This window comes from Rhincodon typus, chromosome 9 (genome assembly GCF_021869965.1).
Source record: "Rhincodon typus isolate 14 chromosome 9, sRhiTyp1.1, whole genome shotgun sequence".
NCBI lineage: Eukaryota > Metazoa > Chordata > Chondrichthyes > Orectolobiformes > Rhincodontidae > Rhincodon > Rhincodon typus.
The window spans coordinates 3,882,049-3,904,164 of record NC_063340.1 but is presented as its reverse complement, the minus strand read 5'-3'; the positions used below and the strand labels follow the sequence as shown (position 1 = coordinate 3,904,164).

General features: G+C 42.9%; 1 protein-coding gene across 1 annotated transcript; it reads left to right on the top strand.

Annotated features, from left to right (window-relative positions):
- Positions 1-2,205: 2,205 nt before the first annotated feature.
- On the top strand, positions 2,206-21,715 carry dnaaf10 (dynein axonemal assembly factor 10). The gene is made up of 9 exons (XM_020523450.2): positions 2,206-2,453; positions 5,292-5,392; positions 8,178-8,308; positions 9,640-9,741; positions 12,210-12,325; positions 14,420-14,554; positions 17,227-17,324; positions 19,058-19,278; positions 20,665-21,715. The coding sequence occupies exons 1-8, from the start codon at positions 2,268-2,270 to the stop codon at positions 19,263-19,265; spliced, it is 1,077 nt and encodes a 358-aa protein (XP_020379039.1). The 5' UTR covers positions 2,206-2,267; the 3' UTR covers positions 19,266-19,278; positions 20,665-21,715.
- The last annotated feature ends 401 nt before the right edge of the window (positions 21,716-22,116 follow it).

The window sequence follows — 22,116 nt, the reverse complement described above, 5'->3', positions numbered from 1 at the left end:
GAAACATCAGCCTTCCTGCTCCTCTGATGCTGCTGGGCCTGCTGTGTTCATCCAGCTCTACACCTTGTTATCTCAGATTCTCCAGCATCTGCAGTTCCTACTATCTCTGAAACTATTAATCCTAGTTACTCGAATAACAACATATCAGTCATGTACATTTGGATTGGTCAGGGTGTTGAGAATTGCACATTGGGTTGGCAATCTCAATGACACTTTTCTCGATGAGAAAGCTGCAATGGATGGATTCTTTTTGTGTGCTAAGAACAGTGTCCTTTGTGTTAATATATGTCACTTCTGTATTTGCATATGCAAATGCATCACACTATTAAACAGGCATATAGGCTGGGGGCTAGATCAAATGAGAAACAGTGGCAGACAAATGTGGAGATATTTCAGAATACACAGAATAAGTATATTCTTATTATAAAGAAGACTGTAAAGGGAGGACCCACCATTGTGGTTAACAGAGAAGTTAACGAAAGCATCAAGCGTAAGGCAAAAGTATATGACTGTGCAATGATGAGTGACAGGTAATATTATTGGTCAGAACACAAAAAGATTGGCAGAGAATGAATGAATCAGGAGGAAGAAGTTAGAATCCCACAAAAAAGCTAGCGAGAGCTTCCACAAGTGCCTAAAAAGCAAATGAGTGAGTAAAGTGACTGCTGAAGAAGAGTCATATCAGACTCAAATTGTTAACTCTCTGCCCAGAGCTGCTGCCTGACTTAAATAAAAACCGAAAGAACTGTGGATGCTGTAAATCGGAAACAAAGACAGAAATTGCTGGAAAAGCTCAGCTGGTCTGGCAGCATCTGTGGAGAGAAACCAGAGTTAACATTTCATGTCCAGTGACCCTTCCTCAGAACCTGCTGAGTTTCTCCAACAATTTCCATTTTTACTGGAAAAGCTCAGTAGGTCTAGCAGCATTAGTGAAGAAAAAATTGGAGATAACGTTTCGGGTCCGGCGACCCTTCCTCAGAACACAGTTCTGAAGGGTCACCAGACCCAAAACATTAACTCTGATTTTTCTTCACCGATGCTGCCAGACATACTGAACTTTTCCAGCAACTTTGTTTTTGCTCCTGATTAAATTAGGGGTGGCACAGTGGTTAGGCCTCACAGTGCCAAGGACCCGGGTTCCATTCCAACCTTGGGTGACTGTCTGTGCGGAGTTTACACATTCTCCCTGTGCCTGTGTGGGCTTCCTCTGGGTGTTTCAGTTTCCTCCGACAGTCCAAAAATGTGCAGGCCAGGTGGATTGGCCATGCTAAAATGCTTGTGGTGTTCAGGGATGTGTAGATTGGGTGGGTTGTGGGGGATGGGTTTGGGTGGGATGCTCTGTAGGTTGGTGTGGACTTGTTGGGCTGAAGGGCTTGTTTCAACGCTGTAGGGATTCTATGAATCTTCTATAAATAGCATCCACAGTTCTTTCAGTTTTAATTTCCATTTTTATTTCAGAGTTCAAGCTTCTTCATTATTTTGCTTTCAGTTAAGTAATATTAGCTTTGATCATCTAGAGAATGGAGAGTTAATAATACATGATAAGGAAATGAACAAATTGATTGCTTGTCTTTGCTACAGAAGTTACCAAAAATCCCAATAATAGCTCTAAATCAGGAATTTGAAGGGAGAAAGGAACTTAATGAAATTACTATCACCAGGGAAGTGGTACTAAGCAAACTGATGAAGGGTGTGGGCTGACAAGTCTCTGGGTCCAGAAGAACTTCATTTTAGGGTCTTAAACAAAATTGCTAATGAGATAGTAGATGCGATGGTGACAATTTTCCAAAATTCCCTTAATTCAGGAAAGGCTCAATTCAACTAGAAAGTAGAAAATATCTATTCAAGAAGGGAGGGAGGCAGATTGGACTTGAAACATTGACTGTGTCTCTCTTCAAAGACGCTGCCAAATTTGTTGAGTTTCTCCAGCATTTTGTTTTTATTGCTGGAGGCTCATTTACAATTTCTGGGAACTCCAGACTAATCTTGGCGAGTTGACAGGCCTTATGAATGGGTGAGTCGAATTTAGTGGACGGGAGCAGTAAGAAGGACACTGCTGCAGGACAGTACACAACTGTTTACCCGAATGGCCTCGCCCCCGTGGTTTGAGACCTGCGTAGGGGCGGGGTCTAGGGTCATCGGGTAATCGCGCCTGCGCTGAGGGGCATTGGCCGTCAGAGCGACGGCTTCTGCGCCTGCGCTGTCAGCCTCTGGCCATCGATGCGATGGCAACCGCGCCTGCGTGATTGGCAGCGAACGTGGACGCCATGAGTTCGGCGCTGGAGAAGCCGCAGATCATCGCCCACATCCAGAAATCACTCAACTACACCTTGTTCGATTGCAAATGGATCCCCTGCAGCGCCAAGTTCGTCTGCATGGGCAACTTTCCTCGCGGCACCGGCGTGCTGCAGGTCTACGAGGTGTCGCACGGGGAGCTGGTGCTGGTCAAGGAGGTCGGTGGTCAGTCAGGAAAGGCCCAGGCCTCGGGCTTAAGCTCTTGTTGCCTCGTTACCGGCCCGGGGTTGCTATGGTGACGGGGGCAACTCTGCAGGCGCGACATTGCTTGCTAACTACTTTTTAACACCACATATGAGAAGGTGCATTTGTTGCGTTGCTTTTGGTCTAAATTGGTCGTAATCTAATGCTCTATTTCTGTCTCCAACCTCTTTTTAACATTCATGTTTAAATACATAATGAACGCGATGGGCTGAATGGCCTCTTGTGGAGTTTCTGTCCGATTATGTTGTATTTACAACAAGGACAGTGGTCATTCAGCCCATCCAGAGCGTACTGATGTTTATACTCTGCAGTTACTTCCTCCTGCTTCTCTTTGATTCTGCCCATCATTTCCTTGCATCACTCCGTCCTTGGTGTCGGTTGTGGCTTAGTAGGTAGTAGTCCCACCTCTGAATTGCCCCACTCTACAACTTATACACACAAATCAAAGTTGACGTTCCAGTGCAGTGCTGTGGGGGGCTGCCTTTCACATGAGACATCAAACTGGTTTCTGAAGAAGGGTCCAGACCCGAAACGTCAGCCTTCCTGCTCCTCTGATGCTGCTTGGCCTGCTGTGTTCATCCAGCTCTACACCCTGTTATCTCAGATGCTCTGCCTGCTTGTTTGGGTGGATGCAAAAGATCCCACAACACCATTTTGAAGATATTTATCTAAGATTACGAAGACATCTTGATCAACTGGATTACTAGAATGAAGAGTGGTGAATGGAATTTAATTTCGATAATATGATGTATTGCATTTTGGTAAAACAAACAAAGGCAGGAATTATACAATTAGAAGTAGGGCCTTGGGTAGTGTTGTAGAACAGAGAAACATTGGGGTTAACATACATATAGATAGGGTGGTTATGGAGGTGCTTAGTGTACTTGCCTTCGTTGCTGCAACCTTTGAGTATGGGAGTTGGGATGTTATGTTGAGGTTGCACAGGATGTTGATGAGGTCTCTTCTGGAGTACTGTGTTCAGTTCTGGTCTCCCTGTTTGTAAGAGGGAGAGGGTTCTGAATAAATTTACCAGGCTGTTTCTGGGAATGGAGGGTTTAAGTTATAAGGAGAGGCTGGATAAGCTGTACCTTTTTTTCACTGGAGCTTAGGAGTTTGAAAGGTGACCTTATAGAGGTTTCTCAAATCATGAGGGGTATAGATAATGTGAATGGCAGGTGTCTTTCACCCTCTAGGTTGGAGGATTTCAAGACTAGGGGACATATCCTTAAGGGGAGAGGAGAAAGATTTTTTAAAAAGACATAAGGGGCAATTATTTTTTACACGGACTGTCATTCGTGTGTGGAATGAACTTCCAGAGGAAGTGTTAGATGCGGGTACAGCTACAATGTTTAAAAGGCATTTAGTTAAGTACATGATTAAGAAATGGTTGAAAGGATATGGGCCAAGCACAGGCAGGTGGTACTGCTTTAGTTTGGAATTATGGTCGGCATGGACTGTTTGGACTCTACAAGCAGAGGATTTTCCCTCACTGTCCAGGCCAACATTTATCCTTCAATCAACATCTCAAAATAAACTGAAACTGAAGATCTGGTCATCATCACAAATCTGATTGTGGAAGCTTGCTGATTGCTATTTGGCTTCACATGTTCTACGTTACAACAGTGTCTATCCATCAAAAAAAATTGACTGTAATTGACTGTAAAGTGTCTGGTGGTCAGGAAAAGAGTTATATAAATGCAAATTGTCTTCTCTTCTCATGTGTTTCTCTGGTTTTGCATACTCGAAAGGCTTTTCTGTTACAATCCCATGGTGAAAATTGCTGTTGATGTTCAGCTAACAGATAATAAAAGCAACAAAGACATCTGCATTTTGCAACATCAGTTGGTGTCAGCAATTGTATTCAGATGTCATTAGATTGCAAAAGAAATCATGCACAGTTAAAGGAGTCTCGTAGACAATCTCAGCACTCTCAAATCTGAATCTCCTTTCCACAGCTGCCATTGCTTGTCCTGTCATCTCACTGAGAGTCGTGATCCACACTTCGGAAAGTCCTGCTGTCGTTTCTCACCTGTATGATTTGGCTCAACCACTTGCTGTGGTAGTGCATTCCAAATTCCGATTGCTTTGGGTAAAGAAGTTTCCCCAGAGTGTGTATTGTATTTACTGGAGGGTATCATACTTGGGCCTCGACTGCTTTCTGGGGTAGAGCATTCCACAGGGTCACCACATTTTGAGTGAAGAAATTTTTCCTCGTCTTGGTCCAAACTGTTTTACTGTGCATCCTTAGACTGTGACCCTTGGTTCTGACTCCCCTGCCATCAGGGGAGTTTTTGTATCTACGCTGTCTACAGTGAATATACTTGCCATAGAGGCAAGGGATTGTTTTACAAAATGAGAGATTGTGGAGTCTGGGCTTTATTCTGTTGAATTTCAAAGAATGAGAGATGATCTCATTGAAATTTATATAATTCTGACAGGCTGAATGAGGATAAGATGTTTCTGAATAAGCTTGTGAGTCTAGGAACATAGTCTCAAATCAAAGGTTAGGAAATTTATGACTAGCTGAGGAGGGATTACTTCACTCAAGGTGGTGAATCTTTGAAATTCTGTTCTCCAAAACGCTATAGAAGTTCAGTCATTGAGTATGTTCAAGATGGAGATAGGAATAGCACAGGGAAGTGGCATTAAGGTAGAGGATCAGCCATGATTTAATTGAATGACAAACCAGCCTCAATGGGCTGAATGGCCTATTCCTTGTTGAAATTCTTGTAATTCAGAACTTAGCGCACTGCCTACTGATTTTCATAACTTGAAAATAAATATTTTTTCAGATTGAAAAATCAAAACCTTTTAAATGCGGCACCTTTGGAGCCACCTCTTTGCAACAGAGGTATCTGTCAACTGGGGACTTTGATGGAAACCTGCACATATGGTAAGTAGTCAAAACCTCGAAGCTACTGTTGTTCCTCCAGCTCCACACTGTATTGAAGTGAAGAGAAATCCTGTCTCTAAAGATCAGTAGTCCCTTCCTCAGAAGGCAGTGGAGATTGAGTCTTAGAAGTTATTCAAGACTGAGTTAGATTTTTGATCGACAAGGGAGTCGAGGATTGTTGTGAATAACAGGAATCATAACCAGATCAGTCATGATTTTATCGAATGGCAGAGCAAGTTCAAAGACCAAGTGGCCGCCTCCTTCTATGAGCTAAGTTCCAGTTTCCAATCAGGCAAAAATTGACACCAGTCTGAAAGAAAAATATCTGGAGAGGTGACCTGGTCAAAGAGAGTATTTTTGAAGGATTATCTTGGAGGAGGAATGAGGGGTGTAGAGGTTTAGGGAGGTATTTCTGGACCCAACGCCCAGGCAGCTGACGTCATGACTGCCAATGATGGAATTGAGAATGTGAGATTGACAAAAGATCAGATTTAGAAAACAGCATTCTTAAAGGGTTGTAGGGCTGAGGAGGTTACACAGTGCGGCACGGTGGCTCAGTGGTTAGCACTGCTGCCTCACAGCTCCAGGGACCCGTGTTCGATTCCACCCTCGGGCGACTGTCTGTGTGGAGTTTGCACATTCTCCCTGTGCCTGTGTGGATTTCCACTGGGTTTCCTCCCACAGTCCAACGATGTGCAGGTTAGGTGGATTGGTCGTGCTAAATTGCCCAGAGTGTCCAGGGATGTGTAAATTAGGTGGATTAGACATGGGAAGTGCAGGGTTACAGCAAAAGGCTAGGGAGGTGGGTCTGGGTGTCGTTCTCTTCAGAGGGGTGTTGGGCTGACATTTTATGGACTCTATGATGAGGCCCCTGTGTCATTTAAACATGAGTCTGAGAATGTTACTGTGGAGGCATAGCTGGATTGGGAGCCAGTACAGAGCAAGTATGAGGATGATGAAGCCACAGCACTTGTGCGAGATTGGATACAGGTGACAGTTTTGGAGAATAAATGCAGCGAAGCTATTTCTTTCAGATGGAGAATCCAAACAAGCAAGTATAATTTTAAAATTGGTGGCAGAGCATTTAGGAGTGACATTAGGGAGCACCTTTTTGCACAGAAGGTTGTGGAAATCTGAGGCCTTTTATTTACAAAACATTGTCATTGTTGGATCAGTTGAAATGTTCAAGGACAAGACAGATGGATTGATCAGGTAAGGCTATTTATGGGTATGACTCAAAGGCACGTTATTGGAATAGAGTTATTGATTAGTTATGACCTGCTAGAAGAGATTTGAGTAACTGAACTACTCCTGTTCCTATATTCCTGACTACCATATTTTTTTACCCAGTTTTAGCATTAAACACACTCAACCTGATAATTTGCAGGAGCACTGCACCAGAGATAGACGATAAATACTTGCCTAGCCAGTGACAACCACATTGCATGCTCGATCGATTGAAAGAAAGCAGCACATATCTTTGATGGTGTAGAACCTGCAGACTTGTATTTCCTTTCCTGGAATGGAAGCACAGAACTGAATTGAACAAGATAAATCCATTGAGATCATTACACATGCCAGGAGCCTGGGCTAACTGGTGCTACTTGTGATACCTTAACATAATTTGCTAAATACCTTTCTGTACCCAGCAACACTTGTAGTGCAGGTTATCTTTAAACCAGTCAGAGATAGTAAGAGCTGCCAATGCTGGAGTCAGAGATAACACAGCGTGGAGTTGGAAGAGTACAGCAGGCCTGGCAGCATCAGAGGAGCAGGAAATTTGACGTTTTGGCTCGGGACCAAAGAAGGGTCCTGACCTGAAACATCAAATTTCCTGCTTCTCTGATGCTGCCTGGCCTGTTGTACTCCTCCAGCTCCACACTGTTATCTTTAAACCAGTAATGTTTTGTTTATTTTTTTAGGCTGGCTGATATTTGGCATTTGTACTTCTGCTTCTTAGACGGAATGCATCACAAGCATTTGTACCATGAGCTTTAAATAGAGAAGAAAATATTTATCTGTTGGCTGTCTGTGCGTAGTTTTCTTCAACCACAGGTTGATTAAACAGCTCGACTGATAACCTGCAGAAAACCAGTTTCAAAGAAATGGGTACATCAGCAGTTTACTACCATGGTGTGCCAAAACTCTGAGAGGAACCTGCTTTTTAATCACTTCACTCCAAATCAATACCCTATTCCATGACTTAATATACTACTCTATGACCTTTGTCTGGAATTTCAATGTTACCTAACCTCATGGTGCAACTTAAAAAGAAAAGTTGTCTAGCAACTTTTACACTGCTTACATTTCCAGTCGCTTTTGAAATTGCATGGTGTCTCCTTATTTTTTATCATTAAGTTTGGATAGCTAGAGTTGCTTTCCTTGGAGCAGTGAAGTTTGAGAGTGGACCTGATAGAGGGGCATAGAAAAGGTGGATTGCAAGGCATTTTTCTACTAGTAGATGATTCAATAACTGGGGGTGAAGATTTAAACTAAGAAGTGGAAGGCTAAGAGGAGAGTTGAGTAAGTTTTACATCCAGAGGATGGTAGGAGTCTGCCTGTCACTGCTTGAAAGCATGGTGAGTTAAAACTTTTTGTAACAATTTAAGCAGTATTTAGATGTTCACTTGCATTTCCATTGCCTCAGATCTTTATTGACTATCATCTGTGCTGTAAATGTCTGAGTCTATGTTGCCAGTAGCTTCAATGTCCTTGCACTCTCTGCCAGATTTATTTGCCAGGGGTCTCATGAGTTTTTCTCCCCTTTCTCATTTTCTTTACCCAGGAATCTGGAGGCTCCGGAAATGGCCGTTTATTCGGTAAAAGCGCACAAGGAGATTATAAATAGCATTGATGGTGTAGGAGGCTTGGGAATTGGGGAAGGAGCTCCGGAATTGGTTACTGGCAGCAGAGATGGTAAATTTTGTATAAATTATTCTTCTTTTGTGACCATCACCTGCCTTTTTCTCTTGAGATGCTGCAATGATTAAATCTGTTGAAATGTCTATTTCAATGCTAGACCATGAAAATTTCTCCAGTGGTGTGAGCAGCTAGAACTTTTCTAATTGATATTGTAGAATCATTAGGTATGTATGCTGTATGTATTGTAAAACAGTACGAATGCAGACAAGCCATTAGGTCATTAATCTTCTAGTTGGTGTATTTTGGCTTCCTTACCTGCTTTATTATAAACCTTATTTAAAATTTGTTTGTGAGACATGGGTTTCTCTGGCTCGACCATCCTTTACTGTTAACCCCTATTGGCCTGGAGGAAGTGGTAGTGAGATGCCTTCATGAACCACTATCTTCCCGTGTTGGATAGCCCCACCCACAGTACTGTTAGGAAGGGAGTTTCTGGATTTTAACATAGCGACACTAAGGAATGGCGATATAATTCCAAATCAGGATGGTGAGAGGCTTGGAGGTGGTGGTGTTCCCATGTATCTGCTACACTAGGTGGTAGTGGTCATGGTTTTGGAAGGTGCTGCCAAAGGAATCTGGGTGAGTGAATGCACTGATTGTTGTAATTGTGCATTTCTGCTGGAGTATTTTGAATTTTCCATCAGGGACATGCTGCTGCCAAGCACACAACTCCCAACAAACCACCTGAAAAGATGCAACTCCTAGCACTTGCGAGAAATTTGGCTGGCACGGTGCTCAGTGGTTAGCACTGCTGCCTCACAGCGCCAGGGACTCACATTTGATTCCAGCCTCAGGTGACTGTGGATTTTGCACATTCTCCCGTGTCTGCGTGAGTTTCCTCTGGATGCTCTGGTTTCCTCCCACAGTCCAAAGATATGCAAGTTATGTAGATTGCCATGCTAAATCGCCCATGGTGTCCAGGGATGTGCAGGCAAGGTGAATTAGCCATGGGGAAGTGCGGGAATAGGGTAGGAGGATGGGTCTGGATGGGATGCTCCTTGGAGAGGGTGGTGTGTACTTGATGGGCTGAATGGTCTGCTTGCACACTTTTGGGATTCTGTAATTCTGTGAACCTACTTGAAATAAATGTGATCGGTTTTTTTTTTGCACAATACCTGAGGTGGTTGTTAGCATACTTTTCAGACAACAAAATCAAAGGTGCGAATATAAGTGAGAAATGAATTAAGTTGGATTTGTCCTATTGAAAGCTTCTGCCATTCTAAAGGTCTGATATATTGCCAGGTATTCACTGTAAATTATGTTGAATTTTTGTCTGCAAGTATTACCTCATGCAAATGTGATCATATAGATTGTGTTTTCGAAAGGAATGGTGAAAGTCTGGGACCCCAGGCAAAAAGACACTCCTGTGGCAAACATGCAGCCTGCAGATGGAGATACCAGGCGGGATTGTTGGACTGTGGCATTTGGTATGTCCTAAATATAGTTTTTGTATTGAAATCATCTGTAATGTTTAATAACTTCACAAGCAAACAGAATAACCAAATGTATCAATATTTTACAACTATATTCTTTCTATTAAAAAAATGCTTTGTATGGGGGTCAAACGTGACCATAATGGGCATAATGAATGTAAAAATGTTTGTTTCTGAATATGACTAAATTAAGCAGACTTCCACTTCAGAGTTTGACGATACATTTGGTTTTGACTGTGTATAGTGGATGTTGTATTTATTCTCTCTGCTTCACTTAAATTTCAGGCACCTGGAACAAAAAAAAGTGCCATTTAGCCATATTAGAACTTTTTTTATTTCTATAAATTAAGTACAACTTGACAAATCATGGAAGGAAAACAGAAAGTTTTGGAGAAACTCAGCAAGTCTGGCAGCAACTGTGGAGAGAAAAACAGTTAACGTTTTGAGTTCATTGGCTCTTCAGAACTAAATGGGGCTGGAAGATGATGCTTTTTGTGCAGTTGACAAAGTGGGAGGGGGAATGAGTGGAACAGTTGGTGAGGGTGCACAGAGCAAAAGACAAAGGAAGTGCTCATAATAATAAAAGAAATCTAGATGCAAAATAGGTGTTAATGATAGATCTAAGTATTCAAAAATAGGTTGACTTTGAGACAAAGCCATTGAAAAGATAAAATTCTGGGAAGACTCAGCAGGTCTGGCAGTATCTGTGAATAAGAGTCATATCAGACTCAAAATGTTAACTCCGTTTTCTCTCCACGGATGCTGCCAGACCTGCTAAGTTAATCCAGATTTTCTCTTTTCATAGTTCAGTACTCGTATTTTCCTTTTGTTTTTTGCAAACCAGACACGTGGGGAAGAGGGATTGTAATCAGAATTCATGTTCTGAAGTTATTAAACTCGGTGTTTTGTCCTGAAGGCTGTAAGGTATCTTACATTGGGTTTTGCTGGGACACTGCACCCAGCCTGGGGCAGAAACGTTAACACAAGAGTAAGATGGTATATTGGCAAGCAGCTGGAAGGTCGGGATCGTTCTTATAGACAAAGTGGAGGTGTTCTGCAACACAGTTGTCTTGCCTGCATTTGATCCCTGCAATGTAGAGGAAAACTATACTGCCAGCCGTAGACTAGATTGAAAGGAATGCAAACAAAATGCTGTTTTGTCTGGAAGACGTGCCTGGGGTCTTGGACAGTGAGGAGGAAGGAAGTAAAGGGCAAGTGTTGCACCTATGATTCCGTGGGAACTGACATGAAGGAGAGAGGAAGTGTTAGGAGTGACAGAGGAGTGGTCTAGCAGGTCACAGACAGAATGCTGACAAGGTAGAGGAGGGAAGGATATATTTGGTGTAGCATCCTGCTGGAGGTAGAACAAGATGATCCTTTGAATGTGGAGAATGGTGGGATGGAATGTGAAGACAAAAGGATCCTACCACTGTCTTGGGTGGGAGGGGAAGGGATGAGGGCTCTGTCTATTGTGGTGGGAGAGGATGAATCCTTGGTTGAGGCAAAAGGAGGACATTTTGGAAACACTACTGTGGAAGGTGGTATCAACAAAACGTAGGTGGAGGTACTGGGGGAACGGAGTCCTTACAGGCTTCAGGGTGTGTGAGGAAGTGGCGTTAACATAACTGTGGGAGTCATTGAGTTTGTTGTGGATATCATTCTCCCTAGAAATGGAAAAGGTGACCTCCAAAGAAGGGAAGGGAAGGGAAGATTCGGAGAGAGATTAGGTGAGGGTGTGAAGAGGATTGTAATTGATGACATTTTTAGATTTGGGATGAGAGCAGGAAGTAGCTCTGATAGTGTCATTGATATGCAGGAGAAAGAGTTGTGGGAGGGGCCTAAGTAAGACTGGAACAAGAATATTCCACATACCTCACAAAGAAGGAGCATATAGCTGGGACCCACACATGTGCTCCCAATCACACCTCTGACTTGGAGAAAATGGGACAAGGTAAAGGAGAGATTGTTCAAAGTGGGCAGGAGCTGAGCCAGGTGGAGAGTGTTGAGATGGATGGTGACTGTTCAGGCATCCATTCAGGAGGAAACTGACAACCTACAGACCATGGTGGAAATGTAGAGGTTTTACATGCCTGTGGTGAAGAGGTGGTAGCTGGGGCCAGGAAAGTGGGAGTTTATAGAACCGATGTGCAATGTCAGCAGAATCACAAATATAAGTGGAAAGAAACCGGAAACTGTTAACTCTGTTTCTCTCTTCACGGATGCTTCCAGATCTGCTGAGTTTCTCCAGCATTTTGTTTTCATTTCAGATCTCAACATCTGCAATATTTGGCATTTATTTGTCAAATCATGGGTTTAACTCAACTCAATCTGCATGCAAAAGTCTAGAGCATCTATTCTGTTTGAGGTTTATTTTTATTCTGAGAGGTTGAGAGGGAAATCACATTAGTTGTCTTGTTTTTTTTAACCTAAACACATTCACATGGTGGTGCCTATGTGGATAGGTCATGCCTACAGCTCCCAGGAGCGCTGTGTGTGTGCTGGATATGACAATGGTGATATCAAGCTATTTGATCTGAGAACTATGTCGCTCCGCTGGGAAAAGAACATAAGGAACGGGGTAAGAAACAAAACTAGATTTTAAACCAGATATAAGACCCCAAATGTCCCCTGCTGGTGGCGAGGAAAATGGGAGTACTTGGCAAAATGCAAAGGCAGTGACACAATTGCAGTCAGACTTGAATCAAGTACGGGTATTTCCACTATAACGCGTGTTTCGTTAACACAAAATGGCTGTAACACAATTGATGAATAGTGGATGCAGTTTGGATAGCACAAACTTTCTACTGTACAGTATAGTGATTTTCCCATAGCGCGAGGTTGCACAAGAACGCAACTATTGTGTTATAGGAGAACTACCTGTATTCCATAGTAACCACTTTTCAAAATAAATTTTCTGCCTTTGTTTGTTTTCTGTTCCTTTAGCTTTTCTGCCTGTTATTTCTTTTCTCATCTTGCTGTCAATTGGTGTGTGTCTATTAGGGAAGCTATTCACGAACCAGTAAGAAGTGTATTTTTGCCTTGTCTTTCTCCTCAATGGTAAATAGTACTCCGGGAGACACTGCGAGTTTGGTTTCTCTCCCTCACTGTCTTCTTTGTACCCTTGCTCCAACAATCAAGTTAACACGTGGGGAAGTTGTTTTTGTGCCTGCCTAGCACTGCTGTCTCACAGCGCCAGGGACCCGTGTTCGATCCCACCCTTGAGCAACTGTCTGTGTGGAGTTTGCACATTCTTCCCGTGTCTGCGTGGGTTTCCTCCGGGTGCTCCAGTTTCCTCCCACAGTCCAAAGATGTGCAGGCTAGGTGGAGTGGCCATGCTAAATTGCCCGTGTTGTTCAGGGATGTGTAGATTAGGTGGGTTATGGGGGATGGGTCTGGGTGGGATGCCCTGAGCGTCGGTGTGGACTGTGTGCCGAAGGGCCTGTTTCCACACTGTAGGGATTCTATGATCTATGTCTGGAAAGGAGTTTTAAGAGAGCTTTTGGTCATGTCACGAAGACCCTTGTCTTCATTGTTTACTGGATGCTGTGCGCCACCTGTCCCCAGGGACGTTGATTTGGTGGCCAGAGAGAAAAGTGGGAAGGTCAGACTGAAGCAAGCTGGCACCACTGCCTGACATACTGTCGGGAGGTTTTCATGGGGGAAGACTGCCAGTCTATCCGCCTGACAGGTACTGGCAGTCAGTGAAGGTATCTAAAAGGGCACTTCCTCTTAATCGTGTTCAGCAGCACCTTCCTGAAGAAGGTGTGTGATCCATATGCTGTTTCAGAAGCTAGTAACGCAGTGTAGCTTGGCTTTATGGTGGGCTGTGCAGTGGGGGAGACACGGGAAGCTGTTTTCTGCTCTGATGTGAGTTCACTCTGAGGAGCCCTTGCCATTTCCATTAGGCTCCGTGGTGTCGCCTCTCCCAACAGCCATCGAGATCCCAGGGCCTCTCCCACATCCATCTCCTTCCCCTCGTCCTCAGTTGGGTGGCTTTTGTGGAAGTAGGACCCCGTTGCAGGATGCACATCCAACACGAGCAGGTCAGCTCCCACAGATGGCGCCCCATGCCTGAAAACGTTCAGGTGGAGGGTTCGCCCTGGCCTCACCCCCGCAAACAAAAACAATTTCAGCTCAGACATTAGTCTTCTGATTCTCATTCAGGGGAATGTATTTCTAATTGCAACAAAAAAATGTTGGAAATATTCAGTAGGTCAGGCAGTATCTATGGATGGAACAGAATTGATTGTGTAGACCTGAACTCTGTTCTGTCTACAGGAACAATATGCTATTTTGTAAACTACTGCTTGCTTTTTTTCTGTTCAAGTATGTCCACTTGGTTTAAATGACTCTCAAGTGAAGGCAGGTAGACAGGTTATGACAGTGGATAGCCTTCTGCATTTAGAGTGTGTACCGTTGGTTTTAACCACAATACCAAATACTCCTGGCTTTATTTTACATTATTACCATTACCTTGGAGCCAAACATCAAAGAATCTTTCAAACGTTTGCCAAGAAAAGAACAGTAGCATTTCTCGTAAATTCTAAATGTGCATTCTCCCCTCATTCATTGTGGTAAAACTGAGTCATGTGTAAATCCTTTTACTTTTGACCTTAAAATGTCCTTTTGACAGATAACTATGTTACATTTGGGACCATCCCTTTCTTTGCAGGTCTGTTGTGTTGAGTTTGACAGGAAAGATATCAACATGAATAAGCTGGTGGCTACTTCCTTGGAGGGAAAATTTCATGTGTTTGACATGAGGACCCAGCACCCAACCAAAGGTTTTGCTTCAGTCAGTGAGAAGGTATTTAATTTTGAGAAAGCAGAATTATTTTGGTTTCTAAGGGTGGATACAGAATGGTGTATCTTAGCTGAAATCTAAAGGACCTGGATTTTTTGCCTCCTTGATAACCAATTTCACAGGTTGCTGTGGTACTGTCCACTCAAACATCGTTATAGAATGGCTGTATCATAAAAGGAGGCCATTTGGCCCATTGTATCTATGTCTGACTCAGAGTGGGTAACTCAGTCCCACTCTTCTGCCTTTCCCTGTAACCTAACAAATCACTTGCTCTTCAGGTAAATCTTTGATGCCCTTATGGAAGGCACAATTAACCAGCTTCAACTGCACTGTCAGTGGTTTCCAGATCATAACCACACCCCACCAACAGCCTTCATAACAGAAGCCAACTTGGAATCTGTTCCCTGCTGGGAGCATTAGTTTGTAAAATCACCCAGTCAGCACAGTCCTTGAAGTATATCAGATTTCCAGCTGTGATTATAGTATAAAAGTATGCTGCAGTATATTCCAATTTATTCATGGTAACCATAAAGTAAACATTATTTCAAATAACAGATACCAGGTACATCTCAGTTAATGGAGAAACAAAAATCTTGCTCAAAAGGTCCATGCGTAAATGATCCAGGGAAATTCTCAACTATGTGCAACTAAAACCTAACACAGCTTTGTTAATTGGAAAATGAAAAATAACATTTCAGACTGTGGCGTTCATTCTGTTTCTCTGCCTCCAGGTAATCAGTACATAACTTCTGGATTTTTATTTTTTCTTCAGTGAGCATTTGGAGTTTATATTCTGCTTAGGTTTCTGATTTCAGAACCAAGTGAGTTGGGCACAAATTGGACATGAAAGGCCAAAGAACATAGGAGTGAAGGGCATGTGAAGGCCAAACAATTCAGTGCTAGAGATTTTGTAACTTGCATTCTATTTCAGGCTCAGCCAGTGATCATTGATTGTCCCCAGCCCAATAGCCAGATAGATTTGGGGACATGAAGTAGGTTTTTAGACCTCTGAGTAGAGATTGCTAAACAAATGTTTGCTGCATTGAGAGCAGCTCAGTCGGTGTGGTTGCTGGATAAGCTGTTGACGCGTGAATGGGATTTTGTGCAAATAAGAACAGGATGCGGCAGAGTTTTCATTGAGCTTCAGTTTTCAGAGGTCAGCTGGAATAAAAGGTACAGTCGCCATGGTCTCAGAAGGACTGTAGGACTGCTCTCCCTCATCTCAGCAGAGGGCAGAGGTGGAGAAGGTGGGATCTTCATGGTAACCTCAGCTGGTAGGGGAAATGAGCCCATGTTATTGGCATCACTCTGCATCGCTAACCAGCCGTACAGCCAACAGAGCTTACTGACAATCCCTCCCCACACTGTTGCGTGCCCAAGAGAAACCGAGGCATTGGTTGAGTTTTCAATAGTTGGTGGTTGTGTACGTGGTGAGAATAAGAAGAAGCCAATTGCTGGGAAGATGAGGAGCTGTTCAATGCCGGGAGTGAAACTGGGGCTCAGGCCGTGGACAGAACCTGTTTCTAATCCATCCTGGGATGTATTGCCGGTTAGGCCAGCATTTGTTACCCATCGCCACTACCCTGGAGAAGGTGGTGGTGAGCTATCTTCTTGCAGTCTTTAGGGACACACACAGTGCTGCACCTGATACTGTGCAAGAACAAGCTGCTGTTACTAGTCATTGTAAAAGCATCAAGCAAGAGATAAGTGTGTGTTTATGAAGTTTGTAATGAGTGGAGAAAGGCGTGAGACAGAGGGGGCATATTCAGAGTTCCAGTGATGGGATAGAAGGATCCTTCAGCTATGATTGTTCAGAGATACTGTGAAAGGAAAGGCTGTATTATCCTTTCTTCTCTGGAGCCCAGTCTTTAAGAGGAGATAATGATGCTCCTAGAACTGCTGCTGTCCCACACACCCACCCAGCTATTTGTCCTGAGCTTTGGCCAGCAACTGAAGGACATGGATTTTAAGATAATTGATACAAAAAAATCCCGAGGAATATATTAGACAAGTATTTTATTAAGCTACAAGCTGTTATCACCTGGAATGTGCAGCCTAAAAAGGCAGTGGAAGTAGTTTAAATCATTGTTATCAAAAGGGAATTGGACAGATAGTGGAAAATGAGAATATTTGCAGGGCTGTGGGGGAGACAGAATACAGAGGTGGGGAAAATTTGATAACACTTTAAAAAATTTGGTGCAGACAATGACCTTGCACTGTGCTGTGGAAGTTTATATGCAAATGCAGCTCTCCTTCTTTCCCCCTTTAAGAAGAGGTTGTATTTATGCTTTCAGTAAACTTCCAAATAACCTCGAACTCTTGCCCTAAAATTGGACTCGAGAGTTAAAGTTGAATGGACCTCATATTAATGTCTTCGGGCGGGTTTCGTGGTCACCCAAGCTATCCAGTCCAAATTAAAACTCACCCTGTGAATCTTCTGCAGTCACTCCGTCTGTGTCCAGTGTAACTGTCCACTGTGGTGAAATAGAAGGCTGTTGCAGAGAAAGTATTTGGATACTACTCTGACTGAAGTCTATGAACCACATCTCTGGTTGTTGTCATTGATAGCCAGGGTGGGTGGTTTTGTTGCTTTGTGTCTCCTCTCCTCCTCCTCTGCCCTTCAGTTGTTTCTATATATGAACATGGTTTATGTGTATGTCTCCTGTGTTTCCCAGGCATATAAATCCACCATCTGGCAGGCCCGCCACTTGCCGCAAAACAGAGACATCTTCATGACAGCAGGAGGTTCTGGTAATCTGCACCTTTGGAAATAGTAAGTAACCTCCTTCTCACAGTAGCATGTTTTAAATACACATGAAATACCAGTTTTGTGACCGTCGATGATGGGTAATGATTGAACAATTAGGCATTGGCAAGTTTGAGTCGAGATCAGGCAGCAAGCTGATTTCCGTCTGACGTATATTATGGGGACACCAGTTTTGCAGAAGACGATAAATGTAAATTTTTTTTTAACTCAGTGATGGCATCTAGGTGTTTCTAGCTGGGCCATCATTTATTGTTGTTTATAGTTGCTCCTGAGAAACGGCTGGTGAGCTGCCTTCTTGATCTGTGTTGCTCATTTGGTGCAGGTACAACCACACAGTGCTGGTAGGGAGGGAGTTCCAAGATTGTGACACTGAAGGAACAGCGATATATTTCTCAGTGTGTGGCTTCGAGGGGAGCTTGCAAGTGTTCTTGTGTATCTGCTACACTCGTCCTGTAAGGTGATAGAGGTTACGGGATTGTCAAAAAGGAAAAGACTGATTTTCTAGTTTTTTTTTAATATTTGAGGTCAGATCTAAATGCTGATTTCTGTCTCCCCTGAACTACCACGCCAGTACAGTCGAGCCTTTGGAACCTAACTGACTGAAAAAACCTGAACCCAGTTGAATTTCTGGATTCCGATATCTTGTATGAGCTAATTTTGACCCCAGCGGGACCACTGACTGTAACTGAATGTTATGCTGCTGTCTGGGTTCCTAGGTCTCTGGCTTGCTGCATTTTTTTTTAAAAAAAAACTAGTTGGCCTTAAACATTTGCTCCTGAAGTGCTGACTCTGTAATTCTGAAATGTGTGCATCCGGAGAGATGGCTGGAGGTGCCTTTTCTGATTCTGAAAGACCAGGGCATATTACAACGCGGCCCTCTTCTGATGTTTGTTACTAATAAAATTGCAGGAATGTGACTTGCACATTTGCGTAAATTGTGAAGTCCTCTGCCTCCACTTTGGCGGAAGAAGGTGTGGCCAGGATATCGAGGCCTGTTAAGAAGTATTTTGATTAACTTGTGTCTGTCTCCACCCCAGAAGCAGACACGTGAGGATGTTGGGCCCCTTCACCTGTACCATGCTCTTGCTCATTGTACATTTTAATGTTAAGATAACAGCATAAATCGCAAAAGCAAAGCTGAGTTCTGATGCATGTTGATATCTTGGGGCACTGTCTAATTTGTGATTTTGTACAAATGGATTTCCAGCAGTTTGTATTTTGAAATTGGGATGTAGATTGAGCGCAAGATTTGAGAGGGTTGGAAGTTACTTCTTGCTTTTATAACTCAGCATTGGAATTTACTCCCAGATTTGGATAACACAGCAGTAATTATTATTTATTTGTGGGTGGCTGAGAACTTCACCTTATTTATTGTTTCTTCAGTCTGGCTCATTGAGCTTTTTTTAAAACAGGGTGTTGTTATTTGACTCTGCAGTACCTGATGAGGATTGTTGACAAAAAGATCTTGTCCTAACTCTCAGATCAGAATCATGACCCTGTGGTGTGCAAGACAGAAGTTTATGAAGCACCGTTTGCAGAAATTCCACACTTTGGAAGAACATTTGAGGGATAGAGCAGAGGAGTGGCTCTCATTGTGAATAGCTCTTACATAGGGCTGGCACAAGTGGGGGCTGAATGGCCTTCTATCGACATTGTTCTGTGATCCCTTTATTGTGAGGGTGGAAGCTGAAAGACATGGTTGTCTGAAACTGACATGTCCCTCCATTTGTGTTTTCCAGTGAGTACCCTGCCCAGCGCTCTAAAAAAGACTCTGAGAACATGGATATGGGAGTCGCAGGTACAGTCACACTGCTCCAAAATGTGACTGTGTCCACCCAGCCCATAGGCAGCCTTGACTGGAGCCCAGATAAGCAGGGCCTCTGTGTCTGCACAGCATTTGACCAAACAGTGCGAGTTCTGATTGCCACAAAACTGAATCGAGTTTAAGAAATGGATCAAGGTATTATGTAAATAGCCAACTTTGATCAACAGCAGATTGTGTTCTTTGTACAATATAAAATGTCTCTGATGAATGTAATGAGAATTTGAAGATTAATATTTCTTTTGCTGAATAGACATGTTACTGAGTAATTTTTTAGCCTGCAGTCATCAGTACAAACACAAGAATGCCAAAGTTGAAATGATCACAGCAATTTCTACTACAGGAGGAATGGGTGCCAACTGGTTGGCAAGTCCAACCAGTCAGCAGCCTTTTCTCCTAAGAACAGACAAATCAGGAGCAGGAGTAAGCCATTTGGCTCCTCAAGATTGCTCATAGAATCCCTACAGTGTGGAAGCAGGCCATTCAGCCCATCGAGTTCACACTGATCCTCTGAAGAGCATCCCACCCAGACCCACCTTACCCCTATGACCCTGCTAACCCACCTAGCCTGCACATCCCTGGAAACTATGGGAAATTTAGCGTGGCCAATCCACCTAGCCTGCACATCTTCGGACTGTGGGAGGAAACCAGAGCACCCGGAGGAAACCCACACAGATGCGGGGAGAATGTGCAAACTCCACTCAGACCATTGCCAAGGGTGGAATCGAACCTGGGTTCTTGGCGCTGTAAGGCAGCAGTGCTAACCACTGAGCCACCGTGGCACCCTGTGCTCTACCAGATCATACTAAGATTATGCTTGATCTGTTGGTAGAATTAAATCCACATTCCTGGTTATCCCAATATAACCTTTTACCCCCATGCAGACGTTGATTAACATGAATATATCTCCCTCTGCATTAAAAATATTCTAGGACTCTGTCCTTTTTAAGAAGAGAGTTCCAAAGACTCATGACCCTCTGAGAGAAAACATTTCAGCTAGTCTCTGTTTAAGATGTGCGATCCTTGATTTTTAAATAGTGACCCCTAGTTCTAGATTCTCTCGTAGGCGGTAACATCCTCTCCACATTTACTGTGTCAAGAGTCCTCAGGATTATTTATGTTTCAGTCGAATCACTTCTCACTGTAACACATACAAACCTAGTCTGTTCAACCTTTCTTCGTGAGGTAACTCATCCATTCCAGATATTGGTCTAGTTAACCTTCTCTGAACTGTCTCCAATGCATTTACATTCATCCTTAAATAAGGTGATCAATACAGTGCACAATACACCAGATGCCATCTCACCTGTGCCCTATAAAACTGAGTGAAGCCTATAATATCAACTGTGATCAGTGAAATTTGGCATTCTTTGTCTGGATGGGTGCAAAACAAACAGCTTCATCAACGTGTCTCCTTTCAGCTAATCAAATTATCTCCTAGCAAACAGTCTTTTTATCAATATTTATTTTTTTAAAATCATTTGCAAAATAGCTGATTTTGTTTATTTTGCCCTCCCTTTGCAGTACATTCTGTGCTGAATATTCTCTCGCCTTTCAATGAGAGTGGTTTCGGTGCCCTGCGCCATCAGCCAACAGAGGTCTTTGTTAGGGTGGGTATTGTCCAATTGCTCATCTTTGAGAGAATATTATTCTTCTGATGGTGCTCCATCTAGTGGCTCGAATGAGGATTGCTCGACTGAAGTGTCAGTCTGATCGCTGTGTTCTGGTGATACAATGTTTGTGCTAAGTGACCACTGCAGACTTGTATTTTGAGTGTTTAAAATGTTTGGTTTATTAGGACAGTTCCAGCTTTATTTTCTGCTCATGGTTGCAAAATTTCCAATTAAGATAGAGTGTGAAGGATTTGCATTTTTTTTATTGTAACGTTATACATGAGATGTTAAACGTGTTCACATTCTACGGGCGCCCAGCTTGGTTGCTACATAGATGGGTGTTTGTGGAATCAGTGATTGGACTGTATCTGATTACACAGGAGTGTATGCTTCCATATATGAGTGAGAATGCCATACATATACGCACGTGCGCAAACACACACACGTGTGCATGCATGTGAGCTGCTCTCTTTCCATCACATTTCCAGCTCCTACTTTCCCCTTTTCCTGAAGCTCTCAAACCTGAAAATCTCACCTATTTCAGCCCTTTGGTTACAGGCTAATTCCTGTTTGATACAAAACCTTTACTTCCGGATTGGTGTGACAGTCACTGTGACGAGGTCGGCTTTTTCTTTCTCCACGTGTTAAATAATCTGTGTGCAAACAATTTCCCATTGTTTCTTCACTGTTTCAGGACAGGAACATAGTATCTAAATTCTGCCACGTCTTCACTTGGGGAAGTAAATTGTTCTTGGGTTATTATGATCTCCCATGGGGAGAGGTTGGTTCAAACCTTTTATTTTTAGCCACAGTTGTAAATAAAGTGAATCCAAAAAAACATTTCTGGCATTTCGCTTTAAAGTTGAGTTTTACTATTTGCTTAACATATTTTGCACATTAGCATGAGAAAGTGTTACTGATAATTTGTTACCTCTCAAATAAACTGTAAAAATGTAGTCAAACATTTTTTGGATTGTTTTCTATAGTAACACCTTGTTCTCTGTGAATTTGTGGGCCGACTGAATTTTTTACATGCATGTAAAAACTATCACTAAGATTATTGAAAAGAATTGCAATTATAAATAGTATCTTCCACATTTTCAAATATCCCAAAGCATTACACAGCAAGTGGAACACTTTCAAAATATGGTCACCATTGGTAACTAACTTGTGACCCACAAGCAGTAAATGAGATAAATGACCGATGTTATTGTCTTATGGTGATGTTTTAGCTGTGGATATTGAACAGAATTTCTTGCTGTGTTTTGAATAGTACCAAATCGTGTAAATGTTATCCCTGTAAGGGGACTGAAGTACAAAGAACCTCAGGCACAAATAGGATGGGTCCTAGCTTGGATACTCC